General features: G+C 57.3%; 1 protein-coding gene across 1 annotated transcript; it reads left to right on the top strand.

The window, feature by feature from the left end:
• Positions 1–6,585: 6,585 nt before the first annotated feature.
• On the top strand, positions 6,586–19,196 carry LOC309978896 (putative GTP-binding protein 6; the record flags this gene model as incomplete). Its single annotated transcript, XM_082865553.1, has 10 exons — positions 6,586–6,949; positions 11,481–11,618; positions 12,172–12,242; positions 12,370–12,500; positions 12,827–12,897; positions 14,041–14,199; positions 15,615–15,823; positions 17,802–17,950; positions 18,269–18,421; positions 18,719–19,196. The coding sequence occupies 10 exons, from the start codon at positions 6,586–6,588 to the stop codon at positions 18,840–18,842; spliced, it is 1,569 nt and encodes a 522-aa protein (XP_082721679.1). The 3' UTR covers positions 18,843–19,196.
• Between the last annotated feature and the right edge of the window lie 3,441 nt (positions 19,197–22,637).

Raw genomic sequence — 22,637 nt, 5'->3', positions numbered from 1 at the left:
TGCCCAAAGTGACCTATAGATTCAATGAAATCCCTATCAAAATCCCAATGATGTTTTCTGCACAAATAAAAAAACTCATCCTAAACTTCACATGGAATTTCAAGGGACCCCAAATAGCTAAAACTATCTTGAAAAAGAAAAACAAAGCTGGAGGACTCACACTTCCTGATTTTGAAACTTACCACAAAGCTACAGTAATCAAAACAGCGTGGCGTTGGCATTAAGACAAACATATGATCCAGCAATTCTTCTTCTACATATATACCCAGAAGAGTTGAAAGCAAGGTCTGGAAGGGATATTTGTACACCCATGTTCATCACAACCTTATTCACAATAGCTAACCTGAAAGCAACACAGTATCCATTGACAGATGAATGGATAAGCAAGATGTAGGATATTCATACCACGGAATATTATTCCACCTTAAAAAGGAAGAAAATCCTGCAATATGCTATGACATGAGTGAACCTTGAGGACATTGTACTAAGTGACATAAGCCAGTCAAAAAAGACAAATAATATATGATTCCAGGTTCTCAGAATAATCATAGAGATAGAAAGTAGAATGCTGGTTACCAGGGGCGGGGGGGGGGCAATGGTGAGTTATTATTTAATGGATGTGGAGTTTCAGTTTTACAAGATGAAGAGAGTTATGGAGATGGTTAATGATGATGGTTACACATTATAAATGTATTTAATACCACTGAAGCGTACAGTTAAGGATAGTTATGATGGTAAATTTTATGTTATGTATATTATACCACGATTAAAAACACTGGGAAAAAAAGGAAACAGTGAGATATACCGTGTTCATGGACTGGAAGAAAGAATATTGTTGAGATGTTCATTCTTCCCAAAGTGATCTGTAAATTCAATGCAATCCCAACCAAAATCTCACCACAATTTTCTGTGTATATTAACAAACCAATTCTAAAATTTATATGGAAAGAGAAAGGAACCAGAACAGGCAAAACAATTTTGAAAAAAAAAAAGACAAAGCTGGAGGACTCACACATAAAGCGACAGTAACAAAGACAGCGTGGTGTTTGTGAAGGAGGGTCCCACGGCTGGAAAAGAACGGAGTCCAGAAACTGAGGGACAGAAACGCAGTCAACTGCTTCTCGCAAAACTGCACGGGCAATTCAATGCAGAAAGAATAATCTGACCTACATCTTTCACCTTAGGCAAAAATTAACCCCAAATGGGTCATGGCCCCAACGCTGAGATGTAAAACCATAAAACTTCTGGAGGAAAGAATTTTGCGATCTAGATCCATCACCAAAAAACGTAATCCACAGAAGAAACAACTGATACCTCAGACTCCATCACGATTCAAACCTCTGTTCTGTGGAGGATACTTAGGAGAGTGAACAGACAAGCCAGCGTCTGGTAGAAAATACCTGCAAAGCACATTCCTGGTAGAGGTCTTTATAAAGATGTCTCAAAACTCAACCAGAAGAAAACAAACAATTCAACAAAAAAAGGCCCAGAGACAATCCCAACAGATTCCTCAGCGAACACATGCAGATGGGAAAATCAGCACATGGCAGGACGCTGCACATCAATAGACATGAGGGAACGGAGACTGAGGCCACAGGGAAATGCCCCTTCACAGCCATCCCAAAGGCCCACAGCGGCTGGAGAGGACGCTGGGCCACCGGGACGCAGACACCACTGATGTGAGTGTGAAACAGGGACCAGCTGGGAAAACAGTTTGGTGGGTTTGTAAAGCGTCAGGCGCGTACCTACCATATGCCCCAGCCACTCCACTCCCGGTATTTACCCAAGAGAAAGGCAGGCATATTTCCACACAAAGACGTCTCCAAAGAACACACACAGATGGCCGACAGGCACATGAAACCATGCTCAACATCGCTAATTATCAGAGAAATGCAAATCAAAACCACAGTGAGGTATCACCTCACACTGGTCAGAATGGGAATCATCAAAAAGACCACAAATAGCAAATGCTGGAGAGGGCGTGGAGAAAAGGGAGCCTCCTGCACTGTCGGTGGGAACGTAAGTTGATGCAGCCACTACGGAGAACAGGATGGAGGTTCCTCAGAAAACTAAAAATAGAATTATTATATGACCCAGCAATCCCTCTCCTGGACATATATCCGGAAAGTGTAAAAAGTCTAATTTTAAAAGACACATGGGGAATATTTAGTAATTAGTGGAATATTTTTTGCTACTACCTTCCATGATTGTTTCAGCCTATTTGCAAACCTCCCCTGTGAAGCGCCGCCTCCTCGCCCTTTGACAGTACAAGTAATACCGGGAACCAATCACATACTTGTTTTATGTTTGGCCCCGCAGTCTACAGTACAGTTATATGTCCTTTATTAGAATTCTGTAGAATTATCCCCACATTAGTATATTTGTTCAAGTTCTCTTTTGAGTACTTTTGAAACACTGTAAAGTTTTATTCATATCTGTACATCTTTCACATTCCTTGTTAAGTTTTTTCTCTCAGAAACTTTACATATCTCTTGTATGGTAAATGAAGCTCTCTTTATTAAATCCTATCTTCAAACACACACATTTTTATAATATGCATATATAAAATTTCTCCACATTATATTGTTGTTTCCATGTGCCCTGCTGAATTTTCCTAGAGTTTAAAGCAGTTTTTAGTTCTTGAATGTCTGCAGTACAACATATTTAAACAACAGTAATTTTAACTATTTGCTTTAAATATTTTTGTCACGTAATTATTTTAGATAATATACTAAAAATAGTAATATGTGCTAGTCTACATTTTTATCTTGATTTTGGCTTTAATGAGGTGGCCCTAGTGTTTCCCCAGTCAACACGATAAAGACTTTTAGACTGAGACAGATGTCCTATCATGCAACTCTTCATATTTTATAAATGTTTAAGTCAATAATAATGTTGAGTTCTATTAAGTGGCTTACCAACATTGTAAACATGAATAGCAATTAGTATGTGAATTTTCTCCTTAAATCCATTAATTTGAAAAATTGTCACATTATTTCAATACTAAATTATCTGGACATTTTAAGAAATAAAAAAATTAAAAGTTAAAAATAAAAGATTCATGCACCCCAATGTTCACAGCAGCTCTATTTACAATAGCCAAGATGTGGAAACAACCTAAATGTCCATTGATAGAGGAGTGGATAAAGAAGATGTGGTGCATGTATACAATGGAATATTACTCAGCCATAAAAAGAATGAAATTGGGCTTCCCTGGTGGCGCAGTGGTTGAGAGTCCACCTGCCGATGCAGGAGACGCGGGTTCGTGCCCCGGTCCGGGAAGATCCCACATGCCGCAGAGCGGCTGGGCCCGTGAGCCATGGCCGCTGAGCCGGCACGTATGGAGCCTGTGATGCGCAACGGGAGAGGCCACGGCAGTGAGAGGCCCGCGTACCGCAAAAAAAAAAAAAAAAAAAAAGAATGAAATCATGCCATTTGCAGCAACATGGGTAGACCTAAAAATTATCATACTAAGTGAAGACAGACAGAAAAAGACAAATACCATAAGATGCCACTTATATATGGAATCTAAAAAAAAATGATACAAATGAATTTATTTACAAAACAGAAATAGACTCACAGACATAGAAAACAAACCTGTGGTTACCAAAGGGGAAAGGGGATGGGGGAGCGATAAATTAGGAGTTTGGGATTAACAGATACACACTACTATATATAAAATAGACAACCAACAAGGACCTACTGTATAGCACAGGGAACTATATTCAATATCTTGTAATAACCTATAATGGAAAAGAATCTGAAAAAGAATATATATAAATGAATCACTTTGCTGTATATCTGAAACATTGTAAATCAACTATACTTCAATTAAGAAAAGAAGGTTCTCACTCACTCATGCTTAATGCCCAAATGAGAAACTCCTCGACATTTCAGTGATTTGCCCAGTACAACTATCGAAATTATAGTCGGGCTGCCGCTTATTTTCATATGAAATGCATGAGGAGTGAATAGAGAACAGTGATCTCACTACACGGCAGTCATATCCCCAGGCATACATGTAAGCCCAGTTAACATGAGGGATTAAGTAACTGATGAAATAGCCACTGAATCACATTCTACACAGTCAAGACACAGTGCTACTTTATGTACTGAAAGTATATGCAGGATACAATTTAAGTTAAAAATTTTATAAAACAATATATATTATATGAATCCACAAACCTGTGTGTATATGTACATTAAAAAAACTGGAAGAATAAATAACAAAATCTTAACAATAGTTATCTCTGTATGGTCATATTGTAGGTGATCTTTATTTCCTTCTGGGTTGTTTTCTGCACCTTCTAATTATCTACACAAATATGTCACTTTTTTCCATGGAGGGAAAATGCACTTTCAAGCCCAAGTAACGAACGTATATAAATTGAGCAGATTGTTATCCTGACAAAATCCCTAATAAGTAGCCTTTACACATATTCTCAGGGCCACTGCCTTCTGAGACAGACTCTGATTTCACCACAATTTGGCCAGACCTTCATCTAAGGTACAAGAAAAGTCAAGTTGCTAAATGCATCCCTTGAAGCTGTAAGCCATGTAATGACACTGCCACCCCGACTCACTCACAGCATCTCCCAAATGTGCGGACACCCCCAAACCCTGGGGATTTTAAGTGCATAGCCCACCATTAGACTTCTTAACACCTCTTGTCAGTAGAGGGAAGCAAGTTACAAAAGGGAGCCACTGAAAAGAAACTGGCAACACCATGGGGACAGAGGCACCACATCCAAGTCATCGTTTCCTACTGCTGCGAAGGGGGAGAGGTGACCCACCAGCTCTCCTGATTCTAAGTGCTGGATCGTCCGTGAATCAGAGACTTCTCACCGCCCCCCCCGCCAAGCAAATCTGTGATGGCTGGGGCTTGACTGTATTTTTTTTTTTCAATGGTGGGGTTAGGGTTACCATGCCATTTGTAAGTTTTGCCAAGAGAATATGACTAATTACAGTCTGAATGGGAGGGGTTCTCCTTTGGAATCAGCCTGCCTCCCACCTTCTGTGATGCCGTGGAGTCTGCTATCATGAACCAAGCTCCATCTGCCAGCTGGATTCGGACCCTCAGGGCAGGGCCTGAGACCGCTAGCATGACTCACACCCTCAAGGCTGCACTCAGGCTACCATCGCAGACTTTGGAACACCCCCTTGTCCTATTGGGAAGCCGCGACCAGCATTTGGGACTCCTGCAGGAGGACAGCATCGGACACTCATGGCAAAGTCAGGGGCCCCTGGGGATGGGCTTGGACTCCCATGGCAGGGTCTGGGACCCAAAGGGCGGCACTCCAACCCCCCCAAAGTAGAGGCTGGGAATGCACTGTCACAGACTTGGGCCTGCAAGGCAAGGCTGAGGAGTCCCAGGGCTGCACTCAGATCCCGTAAAGCAGGGTCTGGGATCCCCAAGGATCGAGTGGAACCCCCAAGACAGGGTTCGAGACCTCCAGGGATAGGATGGGATCCCCAAAGCAGGGTTCATGACCCCTGGAGTCCCACTAGGACCCCCCACCCCTGCCGGCAAGGCAGGGTCTTGGGGCCCAGGGCTGCATTCCCACACTCGGGCTACCAACACGGAGTTCATCCTGCCAGGGCCAGACAGGAGACTCCAAGCCCAAGTTTGTGACCTCTGGGCCAGACACACAGCCCCAAGGCAGAGTTTAGGATCCACCGCGACTTGCCTGGACCCCCAGGGCCACAGTCAAGCTACCACCATAGACTTCAGATCCCCGGACTTGGATTTGAAACCCCCAAGCAGTGTTTGCAATACCCGTCCAGTCCAGACTCCAGACCCCAAGGTAAAGTCTGGGACCTCCAGGGATGGGACTGGATCCCCAAGGCAGGGTCTAGGACCCCCGGGGCCGCACCCGGACACCTAAGGTAGGATCAGGGACCCCTCCCCAAGGCATGGTCTGAAACCCAGGCTGAACCGGGACCCCTAAGGCAGAGTTCTGGGCCCTCAGGGCTGCACTCAGACTCCCCCTAAGGCAGGGTCTAGGACCCGGGTCCGCATTTGTACGCCTAGGGCAGGGTCTGGGACACTCAGAAATGCACTTGAACCCCCAAGGCAGGATCTGGGACTCCTGTGACACACTAAGAGCCCTAAGGCAGGACCTAGGATCCCAGGGCTGCACTCGGACCATTAAGGCAGCGTTTGGGGCTCCGGGGGCCGCCCTCGGACCTCCACCAAGGCAGGGTCTGGGACCCCTGGAGCCACACTCGGATCCACCAAGGCAGAGTTCGGGGTTCCGGAGGACGGGACTGATCCCCAGGACCCCACCCCGACCCTACGCAGAGGCCTGACCGGGGTGCGGGGAGGTGGCGAGCGTGGGGGAGCGCCCACTGGGTTGGGTGCCCGGTCTGGCCCTGCTCCGGCACTACGTGCCTTGGGAAGCCGCCTAGAGCATCCGCAGCAGAAAGAAGCGTGGGCCCAGGCTGCGGTGTCCCAGACCGGCCTCCCGGCCCGGACCGCGCGCACCAATCAGGCAGCGGCGAGCACGTGACCCGGACGGCCAATGGGCAGCCTGCACGGGAGCACGCCCCTGAGGCCCCGCCCTGTTGCGTAGGAGCGCTTGTGGTATGTGGGCCGTGCGTGCCGCCGTCCGCCCGGGGTTCTGGCTCTTTCGCGTGGCTCGCGGCTGCGGGGCTCCGAGGGCCGCGCCGCCGCTGTCGCCCTGCCCCGAGCGCGCGCTCGCCGCCTTCCGAGGGGGCCTGGGGTGCCCGGAGGGGCGAGGGGGTGGGGGGCGGGGACCACGTGCAGATGGCCGGAGAAGTCGGACTGGAGGAAAGGAGGGTGAGGAGGAACCAGAAGCTGCGGAGGAGGAGGAAGAGGAGGAGGAGGAGCTGCTGAGGAGGGACCCTTTGCTGCCGGCGGGGACCCAGCGCGTGTGCTTGGTTCACCCTGACGTCAAGTGGGGGCCCGGGAAGCCGCCGGGGACCCGAGGTGACCGTGACTGTGGCCGCGGACTGAGGTGGGGGGGGGAGAGCCGTGAAGAGCGCCGAGTCCCGGAACTTAAAGGGCGGGGACGCCGGGGGCGGGTTTCGAGTTCTGGCGCTCTGGGCCGAGCTGCCGAAGGGCGGGCTGAAGGGGCGTGGTTTGGGGGGGCGTGGCTCTGAGGGCTGGAGCCCTTATGGCGTGGCTTCTGGGAGCGGGACTCCGAGAGCTGGACGGCCCCCACCCGACCCGCTCCCGGCAGCCGCACCCCTGCAGCGGGCCTGGAAATCCTAATTCTGGGCTGGGGCGCCTTCCCGCGTGCACATAGCGGGTCCGGGGCCCCTTCCCCTTTCGGACGCGCCCCAGGTTGTCGCTCGGCCCTTCTGCCCCGCGCAGCCTCCCCATCTCTAAAGGAAGAGAATCCAACAACTAACGCCGGTTTGCACGGGGTGTGTCGCTCAGCTTTAAGCCCTTGTTGACCCGCTTTCACTGTGTAACGCTGAGTACTACGCCCGAAGGTTGTGCACAAGCGTGTTCACACGCCCTTTGTAGCAGAAACCGTGAACCCGGCTGAGCCCCTGGGACCTGCCTCCATGGCCCTCGGGCATCAGCAACCCCACTGTACCCGCCCCGGTCGGGCTGGGAGGACAGCAGACACGCCGGGCAGGAGCCCGCCGCCTGACCTGAGTGCTGTGTTCAGAACCCAGCAGGAAGGCGGACGGACGGGGGCGGGGACGGGGCCGTCTCACCAGGGTGGTCCTGGATGGCCTGGGGAGACGGACCCCACGGATGAATAGGGACAGTGTCCAGGGTTAGGGCTCCTGAGGGAGCACGTCTTGGGCCCTCCTGGGACCGCTGCCCCTCGGCTGTTTAGGGGCTGTCAGAGCCAAGTCACTGCAGTGGTGCAGCCATGCAAGGAGTCAGGTCATCGCAGGTCCTCTGGGTTGAGCAGAGCAGTGACGCGATTGCGGGTTGAGGGGTGGCATTCTCCTTATTCCTTTACTCCTCTTAGACCTTTATTGAGATACAGTTAGCAGAGCATAAGATTAACCACTTTGAAGGTACCACTCAGGGGCGACTAGGACGTCCACAGTCCTGTGCAGCCACCGCCTCTGTCTGGTTCCACAACATTCTCATCTCCCCGGAAGGAGACCCTGTACCCTCAGTAGTAGGCCTCCCCCTTGCTTCTCCCCCACCCAACCCCCGGCAAGCAGAAGTCGGCCTTCTGTCCCCGTGGATTTGCCTGTCCTGGACATTTCCTGTGCGTGATATGTGGCCTTCCGTGTCTGGCTTCTCTCACTGAGCACCATGTTTCTGAGGCGTACATATGTTGTAGCCTGTGTCAGTGCTTCGTTCCTTTTTTTTCTTAAAAACTTGTTTTTAGGGTGATTTTAGTTTCACGGCAAAATTGGGAGGAACGTATGGAGACTTTTCACATATACTCGCTGCCCTCACCAACGGGTGGCCTCTGCCGTTTTCAGCATCCCCACCAGACGGTGAATTTGTTATAACTGACGAGCCTATGTTGACATAACATCGTCACCCCAAGGCCACGGTTTACGTTAATTAGGGTTCACTCCTAGGAGGTCTTGTACATTCTGTGGGTTTGGGCAAATGTATGATGACGTGTATCCACCATTATAGCATCATACAGAGTAGTTTCACTGCCCTAAAAATCCTCTGTGCCCCACGCATTCATCCCTCCCTCCCCGTCTTAAACCCCTGACAAACACTGGGCCTTTTACTGTCTCCATTGTTGTGCCTTTTCCAGAGTGTCATAGACTTGGAACCACACAGTGTGTAGCCTTTTCTCACTGGCTTCTTTCACTTAGTCATATGCATTTAAGGTTCCTCCATGTGTTTTCATGGCCTGACAGCTCATTTCATCTTAGCGCTGAATAATATTGTATTGTCTGGATGGACCACAGTTTATTTATCTAGTCATGTACTAAAGGACACCTTTGTTGCTTCCGTTTTGACAATTATGAATAAAGCTGCTATAAACATCGATGTGCAGGTTTTTGTGTGGATGTAAGTTTTCACATCCTTTGGGCAAATGCCAAGGAGTATGATTGCCGGATTGTATGGTGAGACTATGTTTAGCTTTATGAGAAGCTGCCAGAGCATCTTCCGAAGTGGCCGTACCATTTTGCTTCCCTCCCAGCAGTGAGTGGGAGGGGTGCTGCACACGCTTGTCAGCATTTCGTGTTGTCAGGATTGTGGATTTTGGCTCTTCTGATAGGTGTGTAGTGGTGTCTCATTGCTGTTTTAGTTTGCATTTCCCTGATGGCAGAGGATGTGGGCCAGCTTGTCCTGTGTTCATGTGCCATGTGTATATCTTTTTGGTGAGGTGTCTGTTGCGGTGTCTGGCCCATTTTTTAGTAGGTGGTTTTCTTACTGCTGAACGTTAAGAATTGTCTTCATGTTTTGGATGTGTTTTTTGCACATATTTTCTCCCAGGTCTGTGGCTTAACTTCTCAGTCCGCTGCTGACCTCATTTGCAGAGCAGACATTTTTAATTTTCCATGTTGTCATATGCTTGAACTCCAGGATCCTTTCTCTGCCAAGTCCAGTCTACCAGCAGGCCCATGTGAGGCGCTCGTCATTTCTGCCAGAGCGCTTGTGATCTCTAGCAGTTCTTTTTGGTTCTTCCTTGGGACTTCCATCTCTCTGCTTGCCTTGCCTGTCCGTTCTTGCATGCTGTCTACTAAATCCATTAGAGCCCTTGGCATGTTAATCATAGTTGTTTTAAATTCCCGGTTGTAACTCCAACACCTTTGCCACGTCTGGTTCTGATGCTTGCTCTGTCTCTTCGGGTTGCCTTTTGGTGCGCCTGGTAATTCTTTCTTGATAGCTAGACGTGATGCACAAGGTGAAAGGAACTGCTGTAAATAGACCTTAGTGGTGAGGGGCTGACGTGTGGGGGAGGGGAAGCCTTCTGTGGTCCTGGGATCAGGGTTCAGTCTCTTATGGTGCCTGTGCCCCTCGGCTGTGACCCGCACTAGTGCTTCTCCGTTTCCGTCCCCACCGAGTCCTAACCCTGGCCTTCAGGGTGGGGTTGCGGGGTGCCAGACCCCCAGGCAGGCAGCTGTGCAGCGCAGCAGGAGGGAGGCCGCTGGCACCCGCGCAGGCTCTCACCACGGAGCTGGGGCTGTGGCCCCTGCGATCAGGAGAGACAGCACCTGCAGGGATTACTGCTGGGTCAGACCTGGAGTTGAAGGACGGAGGTCAGGCGTGACCAAGCACCTGCTGACCTGAGCGACCAGCAGGTGCAGGAGGTGGGACAAGCTGGCGGGCCCATGGGGCGTCACACCCAAGAAGACCACCTCCCCTTGGCCTAGAGAATGGGGGACCCCGCCCCCCATGTCCCAGAAGATGGGGCCCCCACACAGCCCAGAGGATGAGGACCACGGTCCAGAGAAGGGAGGGACCCTGATCTGTGGCCTCAGACCCTGCCTGGCCCCTACTCCCCAGCCTCTGGCCTGTGTCCTGGCTGTGCCCTGAGGAGGGTCAGGTGACCCCAGAGACAGCAGCACCCAGGTGTCCGGGGAGTGGGGACAGCGAAGCAGCGGTGCCACAGAGGGGCCACGGCTCTGAGATTCTGTGCAAGGGTGGCCTCCCAGGGGGCGGGGGCACAGGCGCGGGATGGGGGGCCGGCCTCCCATGGGGCTTGGGGTACACGCTCCACATCTCACAGAACACGCCCGGGGCCCCGCAGAGCTGTCCTCCAGGCCACCGCCCCTCCAGACCTGAGTCAGCCCCGTCCACCCTGTCCGGCCCAGCCCCGGGACACGTTGGCATCACTGCCCATCTGCCTGCTGTCCCTCAGGGGAGAGTCTCTGCTATCCCATGCCCCCTTCCTGCTTGGGAAGGACCGTCAGGAGGAGAGCCTAGGGCGGGGCGGCCCCCGACAGCCCTCCATCCACGGCCTGTGCCCTCGGTGTCCTGGGCTCCTGCGCTGGCTGGGCCCTGCCTCTCCCGACACAGACACAGACACACAGACACACACACAGACACACACACAGACACACACACACACACACACACACAGACACACACACACACACACACACACACACGCCCTCACCGTTCACGGCCGGGGCCCTGGGTGGGCGCTGCCTTTCTTGGGCCAGGCTCGGCAAGGGCCCCACCCCGCAGGCAGGGCGGCAGGTTTCATGGGCCCTTGGGAGCCTCACAGGGGATGCTGTCCAGTGGGTCACAAGGGACCATGAGTCCCCACGGGGCAGACGTCCCAGATTCCAACACGGGGCGTGGGGGCATCCCCGCGTCCCTGCTCGGCTCAGGGCCCTGCTCCCCTTCCCGGTCCTCTGTCCACCCCTCCGACCATCTACCCAGAAGAACAGAGCTGCATTTCGAGCAAACGCTGATTGGGTCGCTTTCTCAGGACCGTTGTGTAGGCAGGAAGCAGGAAGCCGTCCCAGCCTGGGGCACGTGGCCCAGGGCCCTGGGCAGGGCTGGACACGGCCCGGGGCTGACCCAGCCGTAAATGACCCTCACACTGGCCTGTCTTTCCCCAAAGCTGAGTGGCAGGTGGTGGAGGCACAGGCGCTGGTGCACACGCTGGATGGCTGGTCGGTGGTGGACACGGTGGTGGTGCCCACCAAAACGCCAGACAGGAAGCTCGTCTTCGGCAGAGGGACCTTGGAGCGCCTGACAGGTGAGTCCAGCACACGTGTCCCCGTCACCCTCCCAGAAACAAAGCAAGCATGGCCGTCCCTCTGGGCCTCACAGGAACTTGGATCAGATGGCAAAAGCCACACGCCCGTGTCAGAATTCAAACGAGGCCCCAGGACACAGGCGGGACCTTTGAGAGTCGGGCGCACGCCAGCCCTGCGCCCCAGCCCAGCCCACCCCCCTCCCCAGTGCCCTGCGGAGGGGATCCTGCGTGTGACCCCTGCCCTCCATGGACCGCAACGTCCCCACCCCAAAGCCATGTCTAGCTCACAGCTCAGAGCGGGAGACATGCCAAGGGGGGCGCTCACCGCCCATCTGTGTCTAACGGGCACTCAGTCCCCACGGGGTCACGGGACCCCCCATGTGTGTGAGATCTACTCCCCTGAAGATGGACCCGGTCCGGTCCTTCCCGACCCACACTTGACAAATACTGTGCTCAGAGACTCGGGGTGTCCGGCGAACACGGCCAAAGTGCAGGGTCCCCAGACAGACACCATGGGTGTGCAGACCTCTGAGAGGCCAACCTCTTTTCCTAGAGAAAATCAGAGGGTCCCCGGAAATCACCGCCGTCTTCCTGAATGTGGAGAGGATGGCTGCACCCACCAAGGTACCTCAGAAGCTCGCTGTTTCCCGCCCACGGCGGCTGAGCGAGGGGGTTAGTGTCCCCGTGAGAACACAGGTCTCCACGGGCCTGGGGTCACCACAGATCCCCTCCCTCGCGCTCCATCTTCTAGAAAGAACTGGAAGCCGCCTGGGGTGTGCAGGTGTTCGACCGATTCACGGTGGTTCTTCATATTTTCCGCTGCAACGCCCGCACCAAGGAGGCCCGGCTGCAGGTGGCGCTGGCCGAGCTCCCCCTGCTCAGGTACCTCCAGAGCCCGGGCTCGGGGCAGACGGAACCCTCCTTGGACCCCTTCTTGCTTTTCCATACCTCGACTGTTGCCAGGGTGGTGAGGGTGGAATGTGGCCAGTGGGGACGTGTCCAAGCAACCCACCTACTAGGGCACGTGGCCCACTGGAGTGCCACCCAGCAAGGGACCCTCTGTCCCCTCCCGTGAAGGCCCACACGGCGGGGAGGCCCCCAGCGAGCCTGTTCTTCGTGTCTAGATGCCCACTCCCCACCCAGGGCTCTGTCCCAGCCTCCCACGGGCACATGCTTCCGTCTCCTGAGCCGACCCATTTCCACGCCAGGTCCCACCTGAAAAACAACGTTGCCCACCTGGGTGGACGAGGACGGGACTCTCGCCACATCATGGGGTCAGGTACCGTGTCTGACGTCTTGTTACCGGGAGCTCAGAAGGGGGGCGTGTCGTGGCCACCACCCCTACAAAGGGGACGACGTTCCTCAGAGGTCCTCATGGGGCCTCGTCCATGGTCACAGTCAAAGGGAGGGTATCGAGGTGTTTCCCTGGTGCGGCCGTAACGAAGGACCACGAACCGGTGCCTTAAAACCACAGACATTCATCCTCCCCGAATCCTGCAGACCAGATCAAGGAGTTATAAGGGCTGGTCTTCTGGAGGCTCCAGGGGAGGGTCCTTCCCGCCCCTTCCAGCTTCTGAGGGCTCCGGGCGTCCCTGGGCTTGTGGCCGTGTCCCTCCCATCTCTGCCTCCATCTTCACGGGGCTTCTCTGTGTCTGTGTGTCTCCTCTTCTGTGTCTTAGAAGGACCCTGTCATTGGATGTAGGGCCACCCTCCTCCAGGAGGACCTCAGCTCAGACCCTTCACTGCATCACATCTGCAGAGACCTTTTGTCCAAATAAGGTCCTGTTCTGAGGTCAAGGTGTCCCAGGGCTGTGGTCCCTCCAGAGGCTCCAGGGGAGGGTCCTTCCCATCTCTTCCAGGTTCTGGGGGCTCCAGGCGTCCCTGGGCTTGTGGCCGCGTCCCGCCTGTCTCTGCCTCCATCTTCACGGGGCTTCTCCTCTGTGTCTGGGTCTCTCCTCTTCTGTCTCTTAGAAGGACCCTGTCATTGTTTGTAGGGCCACCCTCCTCCAGGGGACCTCATCTCAGACCCTTCACTGCATCACATCTGCAGAGACCCTGTTTCTTAATAAGGCCACATCTGTAGGTCCTGGGGGTCAGGGTGTGGACACATCTTTTGGGCACCACTCAGCCCACTGTGGGTATCATGGGGGCCCTTCTGAGGCTCTCCCCTTGGCCTCTTCCTCCTGGGTAAAGGGGAGCCCAGGAGACCTCAGAGGGCAGAAGTGCAAGGCCACCTCGCGCCGGGCAGAGCTGTCTCAGAACAGAAGGTGTTGGGGCCAAGTGTACAGGGGAGCAGGCTGGGTGGGGGAGGGGGGGTCCCTGCAGCCCCACGCGTGAGCCTGTCCACGTCCCCCGCAGGCATCCCCGTGGCTCTTGCCCCTTTTGTGTCTGCTCGCTGACTCACCATCTCGGGTGTTTCTAGGAGAGTCTTTCATGCAGGTGCAAGAGCGCCTCCTGAAAGATAAGGAAGCGAAGATTCGAAAGGCCCTGGACAGACTCCGCCGGAAGAGGCTTCTCCTGGGGCAGCAGCGGAGGCGGCGGGAGTTCCCTGTGGTCTCCGTGGTTGGATACACGAACTGCGGTGAGAAGTGGGCCCTCCCCGGGGCCGGGCAGGTGTACGCTAGGGGGACCCACTTGCCAACCCAGCGAGACTGAGTATTCATGGAGGGCTAGTCTGCAGTGAGAAGGGCTGCACTCGGGCCCCGTCCCGGGGCGGCCCCCCGTGTGACTGCCGTGGGCTGACGCCCCTCTTAGTGGATGTCCTCCAGACTCTGAGAACGAGGAAGTAGTGACAGTTTTAAGTCCGTTGAGAGTGGACAGGGTCTTGCAGGGATCAGAGTGGTTCAGATGTTGCCGAGGAAATCTTCAAAGTCTGTCCTCAGCTTTGTCTGCACGAGCACATCATGTGGACTCCACGTGGGGAACAGAGTGTAGGGCGTCCTTTAGGGTCACAGGTGCCCTGAGATAAGTGGAAAGCACCCAGTTCCCTCCACTCTGGGGATTCAGTCCACAACACTTGCTGGGCTCCCCTGAGGCCCGGCCCCGCCACGTGCTCAGGAAGCACCGCCGTGACGGGCCCGTCCCTTTATCAGGCGCTCACGGTCTGCGTCCAGAGGAGGGAGGGAATGTCCCACAAACGTGCACAGGAAGCTGTGGGGTGGGTGTCCAGGCTTGAAAAGTCGTAAATGTCTACAGGTAAGATCACCTGTGTCAGGAAATCCCAACTGCCCCTCCTGGCTGCATCCCCAGAGGGTGCCGTGTCCTCCGCTAACTGTCATAGGATCCAGTGAGTGTTGGCTTGATCCCGACTCTCACTGACCGGGAGTGCGGGGTCCTGCACTGAGCAGGGGCGTCCAGGCCGAGCCCCGCCATCCAGTTACTCGACGGCAGGACCCCTCACCACCTCCTGGTGGGCCGTCGGCGGGACTTACAGGCGTAACCAGGGGTGTCCCTGGGCTGGACCGTTACTGCTGCTGCCCCTGAACCTGGGTTCGGTGGACAAAGTGTCCACGTTGTCAGGAAAGGCTGTGGAGGAGGGTGTTCTAGGACCCCCTCAGGTACACACAGCACTGTCTACACCCTCACTACCTCTCTGCACACATTGCACCCCCCTACTCCACCATTCCCTCGTCTACACGGACACCACACCACAGCTCGGTTACTCCACGGGACCATCCCTCCGCCTGTTTGGACGCCTGCCCACCTCACATGCACGTCACCACTGTCTTTGTCTACGCCGTCTCTCCCGTCTACACCAGCACTCTTGCCCTGGCCCTGGTCCACTTTACCCTGAAGTCTAGACAGTGGCAGCTGAGTCCTTGCACAGCCCGCACAGCGTCCCACGGGTCCTGCGGAGAGTTCCGAGCGCACAGACCTCCTGCCCCTGCCCACCCTCCAGCGCCCTGTGATCAGTGTGGGGCAGCCCCGAGGTCCACAGTGGTCGGTGGGGGACCGGAGGGGTCTGAGACGCATGGTCCCCTTGTGCCCGACGTGCAGGAAAGACCACGTTGATCAAGGCCCTGACAGGGGACGCCGCCATCCAGCCCCGGGACCAGCTGTTTGCCACGCTGGACGTCACAGCCCACGCGGGGTGGCTGCCCTCCCGGCTGACTGTCATCTACATGGACACCATTGGCTTCCTCTCCCAGCTGCCCCACAGCCTGGTCGAGTCCTTCTCGGCCACCCTGGAGGACGTGGGCCATTCGGTGAGTGTGGAGGGCCAGGTCGCCTCAAATACCCACCAACAGGAGGCAGGTCCCCTCATCCCAACATCACGGGCCTGGGTCCCCTCATCACAACATCACGAGCCTGGGTCCACTCATCACAGCATCACGGGACAGGGTCCCCTCATCACTGCATCACAGGGCAGGGTCCCCTCATCACTGCATCACAGGGCAGGGTCCCCTCATCACAGCATCACGGGGCAGGGTCCCCGCATCACAGCATCACAGGCCTTGGTCCCCTCATCATGGGCCTGGGTCCCCTCATCACAGCATCCCAGGGCAGGGTCCCCTCATCGCAGCATCACGGGGCAGGGTCCCCGCATCACAGCATCACGGGACAGGGTCCCCTCATCACAGCATCACGGGCCTGGGTCCCCTCATCCCAACATCACAGGCAGGGTCCCCTCATCACAGCATCACGGGACAGGGTCCCCTCAGCATCACGGGGCAGGGTCCCCGCATCACAGCATCACGGGACAGGGTCTCCTCATCACAGCATCACGGGGCAGGGTCCCCTCATCCCAACATCACGGGGCAGGGTCCCCTCATCATAGCATCACGGGCCTGGGTCCCCTCATCACAGCATCACGGGCCTGGGTCCCCTCATCCCAACATCACAGGGCAGGGTCCCCTCATCACAGCATCACGGGACAGGGTCCCCTCATCACAGCATCACGGGGCAGGGTCCCCTCATCACAGCATCACGGGGCAGGGTCCCCTCATCACAGCATCACGGGACAGGGTCCCTTCAACACAGCATCACGGGCCTGGGTCCCCTCATCCCAACATCACGGGGCAGGGTCCCCTCATCACAGCATCACGGGACAGGGTCCCCTCATCACAGCATCACGGGGCAGGGTCCCCTCATCACAGCATCACGGGACAGGGTCCCCTCATCACAGCATCACGGGGCAGGGTCCCCTCATCACAGCATCACGGGCCTGGGTCCCCTCATCACAGCAGCACGGGGCAGGGTCCCCTCATCACAGCAGCACGGGGCAGGGTCCCCTCATCACAGCATCCCGGGGCAGGGTCCCCTCATCACAGCATCCCGGGGCAGGGTCACATTACACAAAACTTCACGATGACTGGATCCCCCCCATCCCTGGCCCTCAGCGAGCTGTGCTCTGTACGAGTGTAAGTGCTGTGAAGGCAATGCTAATGAAGAAGGGGTTCTCTGCACCTTTTGGCTGCACTGGGGCCCCGAGCCAGTTAACCCTGGCATTTACTCAGGGTACAGGGGCTGCGGGGCCCTCTGGGTGACAGATGCCCCAGCACCTTTGAGGTCACAGCAGCTGAGCCTGAGGGCCACGTGCAGCTGCCAGCACCGTCCTCAAAAGTGTCTGAAAATCTAGAACTGAACTGAAACGCTGATTAAAAGAAAATTTAAGTTCATCCAAAAAAAGAGACAACCCAGAAGCGAACCCCCCAAATCGTGAAGGGCACGTCCTTCCTGTGGCAGAATTACCCTCAGCTGCTCTTTCTTCTTTTCTGTCTCTTCTGAATTTTGCATAAGGTACCTGCCTGTAAAACGTGTGGAATAGGGGTGGAAGCCTTTTTAGAACGTGAGCTTGGTTTCACAGAACAGTGGAGCGGCCCGGAGCCTCGAGCACAGCACCCGCCGGGTGGGGGGTTGGTGACGGGGGCAAGTGGCCGCATGCAGGCGTAGGGCCAGCACCTGCGGGGCGGGGACACGAGGCGGCCCCTCAGTCCGGGTGCACCTGGAGCGGCAGCCTGGCCCGGAACGAGGGGCACTGGGGGGCTCCGTGCACGGCAGAGTGGCTCTGTGGCCTCAGGTCCCACCCTCCCCCTTGGGGCACAAGCCTCCGTGGGGCAGCCGCACCCACCCCCCAGGGAGAGCGGTGCGCAGCCCCCATCGTGGGCCTGGCGGGTCCTCCCGAGCGGGGCCGGGCACCGCTGGCCCCGAGCTCTCCGACTGCCCGGCCCCTCTGGTCCTCAGGATCTGATCGTCCACGTGCGAGACGTGAGCCACCCCGAGACAGAGCTGCAGAAGGCCAGCGTCCTGTCGGCCCTGCGGACCCTGCAGCTGCCGCGCCCGCTGCTGGACTGCATGGTGGAAGTGCCCAACAAGGTGGACCTGGTGCCCGGGTGAGCGCCTGCCGCCCCACTGCCGCCGGACCCCTCGCGCTGGCGACCAGGGCGCACGCGGGTCTCCCGCCGGCGGGGCGGCCGCCTCCCCGCTCCCGCTTTCAGGCGTGCCCTGCCACGCCTGTTGCCGCTCGAGCGGCGCGCTTGGACCCGCCACCCCGCGGGCCCGGATCGCACCCCAGACCCACGCACGTCCTTCCTCTCACCTTCCGGCGGGGCCGCGTCCTCGCCCGGCACAATCCGAGCCCGTCACGGCTGGGCCTGCGGGCGGGGTGCCCGCTCCGGCCCCCCTCGCTGAGCGGTCGGCCGCCCCTACAGGTACATACCCGCTGAACCCGGCGCGGTGGCTGTGTCTGCGCTCCTGGGGCTCGGGCTGGAAGAGCTGAAAGCCAGGCTGGAGGAAGCAGTTCTGAGAGCCACGGGCAGACGGGTCCTCACGCTGCGAGTGGGGCTGGCAGGGCCACAGCTGAGGTGCGTCGGGCCGGCCCGGCGGGGGGTGGGGTGGCGGGGGTCCCACCAGTCGCTGCGCGGGGCGGGGCCCCGGGCCTGGGCGGGGAAGGCGGCGCCAGGTGGGGTCCGGGTGCGACGCGGGGGCAGCCGCATCCCCCGCAGCCGGTCTGGCTGCTCAGGCGGTGAGCAGGTGCCCGGCCGCTTACCCGCAGGCCGGGGCCGTGGGCGATGCCACCCGCCGAGAAGCGGGACGCCTCGCTGGGGGCTTCGGGGCTCTGTCGGGGCCGCCCGTTACCACCAAACGCGTCTTCCTCCCAGCTGGCTGCATCAGGAGGCCACGGTGCAGGCGGTGGACGTGAGGCCTGAGGCCGGGGTGGCCGATATCAAGGTCATCATAAGCGACTCAGCTTATGGCAGGTTCAGGAAGCTCTTTCCAGGTTGAAAGGAAGCCCAAGGGTGGGGATGCTCCCCGAGGACTGAGTGGGGGGCTCCCCGGGGGCCGGGGGGCTGCAACGTTCCCACCTCAGAGAGAAGCGGGCTCCCTGCGTGGGCCCTACACCCCCGTGAGCCTGGCGGGAGGGCCGGTGGGGCTGGGAGCTGGCGTCGATGGTGGCGCTCCGAGTGGTTCCGGTTGACCGTCGGGCGTCTGGAGAGCTGACGTCCCGTCCAGGGTGCTGAGCCGTGAGACAGTAAAAGCTTGCGTGTGTGCGTGAACCAGCCTTTCCGGTTCTTCCGTGCCGGCCGCCCGGCAGAAGCCCTGCGAACGCTGGCCGTGAAGGAGGCAGGTCCGGCTTCCCCGTCCGCTCTGCGTCCACGTGTTCACGGCTGCCAGTCCTCGCCCTTCCCCACGGTAGCGTCAGGGGTGTAATTAAAATGTCTCCCGACAGCCCAGCAAGCAGGAAGAATCTCCCCGTGTACTGGGCCAGGCGGCCGGGACCACCCATCACACACCCGTTAGTTGTCTTTACCCAAAGGAAAAAATACAACTTTGGGCATCTTGTCGACAAGCAGGGAATCACATCCTGGGGCCAAACTCCCTCAGGGTTAGGCAGGACCCCCTTCCCGATGTTCACTTTGCAGAGGCTCCAGGGCCCCCAGACAGACGTTCCCGGGATGCAAACAGGCCGGGGGTCCAGCTTAAAGAGAGTCACACACATCTCAGGGAGACGGGACGCTATGCTGCAGGTTTTCTAAAGGGAAAGCGAATGAGAAGGGCGCTCCCTTGCCCTTTTGGCACCAGGAAAGGATTTTTTCCCTTACCTCTGTATTCAGCGTTATAGGGCCGTTTCCTGAGTTGTCGCAGGCTTTCAGCTCAGCTGGAAAAAGTCTCTGCGCTTCTCCTAAGCGTGTGGATGCAGGGTGTCCGTGTGAGCTTTCCGTGTTTTCTGAGACTCGGTTGTGCACACGCGGCTCTACAGGCTCCCCAGCTCAGTCCTTGGTGCGCCCAGGCCCTCCACGCCTGCTTCTGTAACTGCCATTCTGTGGAGTTTCCGCCTGGGGCAGTGTGGCAGGCGGAATCGTGTCCTCTACAACGTCCACGTCCTAATTCCAGAGACAATCCCCGCCCCCGAGGCCCCCCGGTGAACCTACCAAGCCCCCTCCCCGTGGGTCCCCGTGAACAGGAGGCAGAAGTGAGAGTCGGGGCAGGTGTGAGGACATAACTGGAGTTTGGGCTCAGAGGAAACTGCCTCTGCGGAGATGCTGCTGTGAGGTGCAGAGAGGGGTCCCGACCCCAGCAATCCGGTGGCTCCAGAGCTGGGAAAGGGACGAAACAGTCTTCCCTGGAGCCTCCAGAAGGATGAGCCCTGCCGGTCCTGGGCGTCTGCCTGGGGGGGCCACGTGCGACTGCTGCCTGTAGGATGGGGACAATTAATCTGTGTGTTTGCAGCCGCCATCTGGGCGCCTGTGGCAGCGTGTACAGGACCCACCTGGGACCCCGGGGTGGGGGGGACCACCCGCATGTTATCGTGGGGCACGGGACAGTCGGGATGCGAGCCCCTGAGCCTACGTGTGCAGGACAGTCTCCCCGATCCGAGAGGAGCTGGCTCCAGGGACCCTGCAGGCCGAGTGCAGAGCGGGACCAGGTCCTGCTCCGGGACCACAGCCCCATCCGGTCCTCTTGCATGGGGTGCAGGAGGAGGGGCTGCAGGGTGGCCCCTGGGAGCAGAGTCTCCTTTCCGACGGAGGACCAGGCCAGGGGGTCAGCCAGCCAGGGCCTCACGACAGCTGCTCTGCTGGCCTGTCCCCGTCCTTCTGCTCAGCCCCTGCGGGTCTCGTTCCTACAGGGTCCTTCAGGCAGGGGAGGCTTTGCATAGACCCTGGTGGGTGGGGAGCATCCAGGCTCCCCGGGTCCAGCCCACGCGTTTGTCAGGCTGGGGTTGCCCACGTGGTCCCAGGGGCCCCGTTAGCCAGGGACCCCTGGGCTTGGCCACCCAGCTCCTCCCAGGTCCAGCCTCCCGGCTCGAGTCTGGTCCACCCCCAACTCCTCCCTGGCGGCAAGACACAAGCAAGGGCTGTAGGGGGTCGGTTCTGGCCTCTGGCCCCCTCTCCTGGTGCCCCTCACCCGCTGCCTGGGGTCCCCCCCACCCACGGAAGCCCCCTCCCCAAGGACTGAGGAGGCGAGCTCAGCCCGCGGCTGCCTCGGGCGCTGGCGAGGTGCTGCGGGGCCAGACACGCCCCCGCGGGAGCTGAGCGAGCGCACCCCAGGCAGGAGCACGAGGCGGGGCCTCACGGGGCCTGGGGGAGGGCAGGGGTCTCGGGGGGCCCGGAGGAGTGGATCAGGCTCGTGTAGGGTGGGAACAGGTGTAAGGCCACCCCTCCCCCCAGTACCCAGACCCTCCTACGACCCTTCTGCAGAAACGGTCTCCACCTCTCCGCACTCCAACCTCCTGGACGCTTTGGTTCCCCATCTGACTCCTGACCCTTCCAGCTGGCTGGGGACAGGCAGCCTCACGAGACGGTGCGCACAGAGCTTTCTGGCCGGGCCGTGAGGATGGGGACCGGGTCCCACCTGTGCCAAGGAAGCAGGCGTCTCACCCGGATTTGCCTCTGGGCTCTTGAAGGTGGACTGAAGGTCAGACAGTCCAGAGGCCAAGGGCCCCCGAGGAGGGGGTGTGGGCGCAGGTAGACCAGGAGCAGCTGCCCCTCTGGTCAGGAGAGGCCAACAGCCCAGGGCTTTCTGGTTGCTGGGGGGAGGAGAGGGCGGAGGCCGTGGGGCCCAAAGACAGGTCCTGCTTCACCTCTGGATGGAGCCACTCAGCTGAGGCCAGGGTTGGAGGGATTAGAGTTAAAGGGTGCAGGCTAGACGGTCAGGGTTAGAGGGTTAGGTTAGATGGTCTGAGTCAGGGTCAGGGTAAGGGTTAGGAGTCTACAGGTCAAGGTCGAGTACCTAGGGGCTAGGGGTTAGGAGTATTAGGGTTTAGGTTTAGAGATTAGGAGGTTAGGGTTAGGGAGTTAACAGTAGAGATTTGGGCGTTAGGGTTAGTGGGTCAGTGTTAAGCATAACTGGCCCACGACCCCCCTAACCCCACACCTCTGAGTCCTCTAGGATGGACAGGACTTGCCCTGGCTCACTCATGAGTGGGGTTCACCTGGACCGCTGGTTATCTACCCCCCGTCCTGGAACCTGATAGCAGAAGAATGAAATGTCTGCTCCAGTCACTGACTGTTTCAAATCCAACTCAACCTCAGTCAGCGGTTGTTAGGGCCTCAGAAGTCCACAGGGTTTCCTCCTCCCATCTGAACTGGAGAGAGTAGTGCTGGCCCCACTTGGCCTGGGCAGCCCCGGTCCAGCACAGGCCTGGCTGAGGTCACTGCATGGACATGTTATGAATTTATACAGAACTTGGTGCAGCGACCTACCAGCCCCCAGGTGCTGCCTCCTGAGGGCTGGTGGGGCCCTCCTGGGACTGCAGGCATCCTTTGTCCCATCTGAGTGGGCATCAACAGACATCAAGTCTCAGGACAGCCCTTGACCTCTGAACACCCAGGCAGGCATCTGTGGTCCTCCAGCTCAGGCCAGTCTGGTCCCCGTCAAGCCTCTGTGGCCAATTACTGAGCTGACCATGCTGCTGGGCAATTGAATCTGCCGCTTTCCCCAAGCCAGCATCTGTTCTCATGCCAAAGTCCAGAACCTCAGCTTTCCTTTGGGAACTTCTTACCTGTTTCCAGTCCAAACAGTTCCAGAGGGCTGATGCTACGTTCCACCCACCTTGAAGATGGGCATATGATCCACATC

The sequence above is a fragment of the Leucopleurus acutus genome, assembly GCF_964270905.1.
Source record: "Leucopleurus acutus genome assembly, chromosome: Y".
In the NCBI taxonomy this organism is placed as follows: Eukaryota; Metazoa; Chordata; class Mammalia; order Artiodactyla; family Delphinidae; genus Leucopleurus; species Leucopleurus acutus.
The sequence above is the reverse complement of the archived record's forward strand: the minus strand, read 5'-3'. Positions and strand labels throughout refer to the sequence as shown.